Source organism: Condylura cristata, unplaced genomic scaffold (assembly GCF_000260355.1).
Source record: "Condylura cristata isolate star-nosed mole 26May11 unplaced genomic scaffold, ConCri1.0 scaffold00010, whole genome shotgun sequence".
Taxonomy (NCBI): Eukaryota; Metazoa; Chordata; class Mammalia; order Eulipotyphla; family Talpidae; genus Condylura; species Condylura cristata.
Genome location: NW_004567111.1, coordinates 57,915,082 through 57,920,622, shown reverse-complemented (window position 1 = coordinate 57,920,622; position 5,541 = coordinate 57,915,082). Strand labels below are relative to the sequence as shown.

At 31.1% G+C, this 5,541-nt stretch overlaps 1 protein-coding gene across 4 annotated transcripts in view; it reads left to right on the top strand.

Annotated features, from left to right (window-relative positions):
* The window catches only part of ZMYM2 (zinc finger, MYM-type 2), a 133,525-nt gene that overhangs the window by 83,000 nt on the left and 44,984 nt on the right, over nt 1-5,541 (top strand). For all 4 annotated transcript variants that reach the window (XM_012723330.1, XM_012723329.1, XM_012723331.1 and 1 more), the window contains one exon: nt 2,205-2,377. In XM_012723330.1, the coding sequence (XP_012578784.1) occupies nt 2,205-2,377 (173 nt within the window). The remainder of the gene's footprint in view (nt 1-2,204; nt 2,378-5,541) is intronic.

Here is a 5,541-nt window from a genome sequence, read left to right as displayed (position 1 = left end):
CACACACACACACACACACACACACACACACACACACACACACACACACACACACACACACAGAGAGATTCTGGCCCTCATGATATCTTTAAAACTTTGGTAACCTGTTTTTTTACTATAAGAAAGTTTGGGAATAAAGTTAACCAAGTATTAAACTTAATGTTATTTCTAAGCATACAGGTTATGATCTGAAAGTTGATTTTCCAACTCAATTAGAATTAATTATACATTGGATCCATTTCCCTACCTACCTTGTGCCTACAAAAGCTTTTATTGACTGCCTACGAAAGTTTTTAATAAATCAAATGAAAATTAAATGTGGCATTAATACAATGGAAATTTACTTTTAGGTTTTCAATTTGGGTTGCCAGGGAAGTACTGGGATTTGCTATAGTATATTCAGGAATTCTCTTTTCTCTCATTTGCACATTTTCCACTCTGTTGCTAGGCAGCAGCTTATAGAAATGAATTCCAGTTGTCATTCTGGTTCTCCAGAGATAAGAATCATGGTTTTGGGTTCATGTTACTACTTTTCCTCACATGTCTTATTCTTGCTTTAAGCTGGTGTTCACCTTGAGTTCTTTCTTTTGCCCTAGGTACTGAACTCCCAGCTTTTCCTATCTGCTACCCTCCTATCCTTTTCTATTTTCTCCCTTCAGACCCACTTTTTCTATTGATTTCTACCACTAGTTAAGGGTAGGAAAAAGTTTGGAAAGTTCTAAATGCCAGCAGTGGAGAATAATAGTAGTATCAAAATATTATCATTGTATTCAACTGGTCTTCTGTTATACATTATACATTTCAGGTATAAGATTATGTATGCAAAAAGTTGCTGCTTATCCAAGGCATTACTGTTTATGTAGGTTTAATTGGTGCATTTCACCTGAAATGAAAGATAACAAGTTTTTATTGTTGCTTAAGATCAAATCTATAATGAAAAATGACATGTTTCATTCATAGAAACTGTTGATTCTAAATTAATGTTAACTAATTTTATACCTGGATTTTTGTATCTTAAAGAGTTACAGTTGTGAGCAAATTGGTGCTGATGGCTCAAATTATATATCAATGGACTTTTATCATTTGAATTATATGGGTTTTATTTTTCATTTTACTATTACTATTTTTTCATTTAGAATGCATAGACAATTGTTAGGAAATAGATAATTGACATTTAAGAGCCTATTTTTTCATTGGATGGACGTATGCATTTAGATAGACAAATAGAGTTTAAAAAGGTTGTATATCTTTTACCTGTTGGTAAGAGGAACCTCTACTGGAATCTATTAGAAATAATAAGACATTTATTACCTGGTGTTGCCATCAAAATCTAGTTAGAAGGATTAAGCTAATTAAAGTAAAATAATTAAAAATATAGTTCAAAGTAATAAAAAATCCGTAAGACTATAAACAAATGATTGTCATATAAGTCAAAAAGAAAACAACTGAAATTTGAGTTGACAGACAGTTAAGAGTATATGAAATTAGGTTGATAAGGGAAAACTTTATGCTGGAGGTTAGGATTAAACAGTATGTTAGGACTTCAAAAAATTATGTGAGTGGAATTCTTCAGTTGCCCACATCAGTAATAGTATGAAAGATCATTTAGTCCTTATGTCAAGATATTATAGGGTATAAATATGACTGACAAGAAAAAAATACTTAAAATGATACATCTATATAGGAACTAAAAATAATATGGAACACAATAATAGAATGCTTTCTTTAGATAAACCAATAAAACCAATTTTATTTCTCTGAGGTTCATGTAGGATGAGAGAAAAGTGAGGAGAAAATTTGGCTAAAATGCCTATTTAGCTAAATATATCTGTGTTTACTCAGTGCCTCTTGACAGTGTACTTTGTTTCATTTCTTTGATATGTCTACTTGTGATTGTTTATACTAATAAGATTATATTTAAATTGAACAAATGAAATAATTCTGAGACATTACCCGATTTGCATGTCTTAAAATATTGATTATTTGAACACACTAATATGTAATGTAATATTCCATATTCTCTTCCAATTTTTACAGGTTGGTGTTGATCACAGTAGATTTTGCAATATAAATCAGGAGAGAAACGGGGACTTTTGAATAGATACTTTCTTAAGTTAATGATGTACTTGCTAAGATATTTCGCAGCTCAAAAATGAGTTTTTTGAATGTTGTCTGTTTTAATGTTAAAACCATATATTTTTCAGGCTGCAAACTATTGTACAAACAAGATTTTGCAAGGCGTTTAGGATTGAGATGTGTCACTTGCAACTATTGCTCTCAGCTGTGTAAGAAGGGGGCAACGAAAGAGCTAGATGGTGTCGTGAGAGATTTCTGTAGTGAAGACTGCTGTAAAAAATTTCAGGATTGGTACTATAAGGCAAGTAACTTGACTAACAGTCTTGAAAAAACCATTATAGTTATTACCACTATAGATATGGTAGCTTACTTATTTTTAAAATGTACATATTAGGCCTAGTCCAGATTATATCATTTCATTAAAATTATTTTGTCATTGCAGTGTGTTCTTTTTACTTGTTTTATGTCTTAGCTATTATCTAAAACTTGAATGTACCTGCATTTTTAATAGCGTAGATTAACAAAATGGATTGTTCCTCTAAAATTTGTTGTCTTTATTTTACTAAACAGAAAATTTTATCAGTATTGAGCATTAGAAGATAATTGTTTTGATACTTCAGATATATTTTAAAGCATTTTGTTCTTTTTTGCCTTTTTTTAAATTGTAGATTTTTGAAATAACACTGTATGGATAAGTAGAGATTAGAAACAATGAAACTATATAGTGCACAGTGTATGTGTTTTATTGAAATCTACTTGTAAAAAGTTAAGATAAATTCCTGTTGGTCCATTGTATTGATTTTTTTACCCCCTAGATCAGAAAAGTGAGCATAAATTTGGTCTTCAGTTAGTCACAGTGTTACCCAAGAGATAGTAATTAGCTCCTCATTACTATTAAGAAATAGTAATGAGGAAATTAGTTCCATATATTAACATGGAAATCCATCTCAGTGCTAAAGCTTCATTATGATGTAATTCTAATATAGATACCATCATAACTTCCAGATTGTGAAAGATCTCTAAAGTAATAAACAGTAAAAATTTGAATTCTGTAGAAAATTATTTAGTTCTCTTAATGGAAAGTGATTACTGTTAAAATGACTTACAGGAAAGTTGCAGGAACTCTTTTTGTAGTTCTTGAATATATATACAGCTTATGCATTGACCAGTTATTTTTAAATGAAGAAAGGAAGATACTTTGCAAGTTGTCAGATTCTAACAGCTGTTGATTCTAATAGTTTCATTGTACTTATTAAATTACTTCTTTATTTTACTGTTGTTTCTGACTAATTTAAATTAAGGTTCAAGTTATAGAACACAGTGTGATAACATACTAATACCATTTCATGCGTGCCTTTTAGTATAAACCAACATCTTATTCTATTACAGTATGGGTTTTTGAGAAATCACTCAGAAAATGTTACTTAAATGGCTTTTTAAAAAAGATTTTTATTAATTTATGTATACAAGAACTGGGGAGTGGAGCAGCGGGTGAGACAGAAGTTTGCTGAGCCATGTGCGTCACTTCCCTGGCCAGCAATCGAGCTCCTGCTCCAACTTCATACTGCTGTGCTTCAACCCATTATGCTACCAGGGAGGGCCCACTTTAATGGCTTTAAGTGTCAAATTAAGTTTAGCACATACAAATACATCTTTTTTCCATTGCTTTGGAGTTTTTATTTTTCAAAATGTATTTTTGATAGTCTCAAAATAGTGATGGTATTTATTGGTGACATGTGGAAATTCCATTTTATTCTTAAATTGCCTGCTACCCTTTTCATAGTTTTTTGAGAGACAAGTTGTTATTATATGATGATATTTCTGTCATATTTCATGATACAAAGTTTTCCCTAATTGTGAATCCAAAATTTACTTTTAAAATAACAATATCTCTTGGAGGATTTTGGATTTCGTTCACAACACACTGAATATTTCTCTGTTGGCTGCTTTCTTTTCTTTCTCTTTTTTTTAAAGTGTTAAATTATAGAAATCTATAGATTTCCTTCCCTTTTTTTATTGGGGAGCAGAGAACACCACATTATTCTAGATGTCATTTGTTTCACTTTGCACTTTAGAATATGAATGGATATGTTAATTAAATAACCAGTTACACTTACTATGTAATGTCAGTAATATACTTTATATTAAAACATTTTTATTATTTCTTATTTTAAATCCAACAAATCTTTGTAAGAATACACAGTAGTAGTATACATTACCAATCTGAGGAATTACAGGTAAAAGCATCTTTATCACATCGTGGAATTAATGCCTTTCTTTTGGAACTTTGGAGTTGAACTGTATTTTCTTGCTTACTATATGTGCTCCTTTTCACTGCTATCATTATATCATCTTGGAAATGTAAATTGATTCCCAGACAAATTACAATGTTTGACAGTTCCCCTTTATTTCTTTTAATTTTAAAAACTGAAAGTTTTTAGACTTTCTTTCAGTAAAACAATTCAGCTTTTCAAAGCAAAATAATTTCCAAAAAGTTCTCCTTAAGGGAAAACTTAAAAACATTAGGTAGCCTAGTTATTCTAATTTAGTTATGAGCATTTGTTGTCTGAGCAGAGGTATGCACAGGTTGTTTATTTGAGCATGTGTGCGTGCATGCATGAGAACTGGATACAGGTGAGAGGGGTAGGGGAGGTGAGAGGATTCACCAGAGATAGAGTGGGAGAGCAGAACGACAAGTGCACTGCTGAGGGGAGCAGCGGGCAGGATAGGAGAGGTCTGCTGTGCCATGTGGATCACTTCCCTAACTAGCACTGACTCTGCATTACTTGCATTGCTGCCCTTTAACCATTGTGCCACCAGGGAGGGCCCTACACACTGTATTTTGAGTATAAATAATTTATTTATTTACTTGAATTTAACTTAAATACATTTAGCTTAAATATTTAATATTATGCTTTTTAAACTGCTTATGTTTGTTTTATTTGCAAAGATATTTGAATGATTTGTGTTTTATGGTCTTACATACTGACTTGCTTTTGAAATAACAAGAGGTTTATAAAATACTGTCTTTTCTAAATTGGAATACAAAACCTATTGAAATCTTGCAGTAAAACAATTCTGAGAGTAAATTTGATTTTTTTCTTCTCCCAGAAGAAAACTTTCTGAAGGAAGTAGATGCTATTTTTTTCTCAAAGTAAATGTTTCCAGGTATAATGTAAATGTAAACAAGGTGGGAGGATCGTTCTTTTGATTTCTGTATTAAAGTTTTTTTGGGGAAAAAGTAGATAGCATTATAATGGAATAATAGCTATGGTGTTTGATACATAGTGTAGATAATTCTAATAGTCCCAATGTTTTTAAAAAATACTTCACAGTACTTCTTTACAGAACTAATAAGCTTTTCTTAAGTTTTATTGATTTAAAATTGCAGTTTTTTAGAACCACGCTCTAACCAACTGAGCTAACTGGCCACTCCCTAAAATTGCAGTTCTTTTTTTTTTTTTT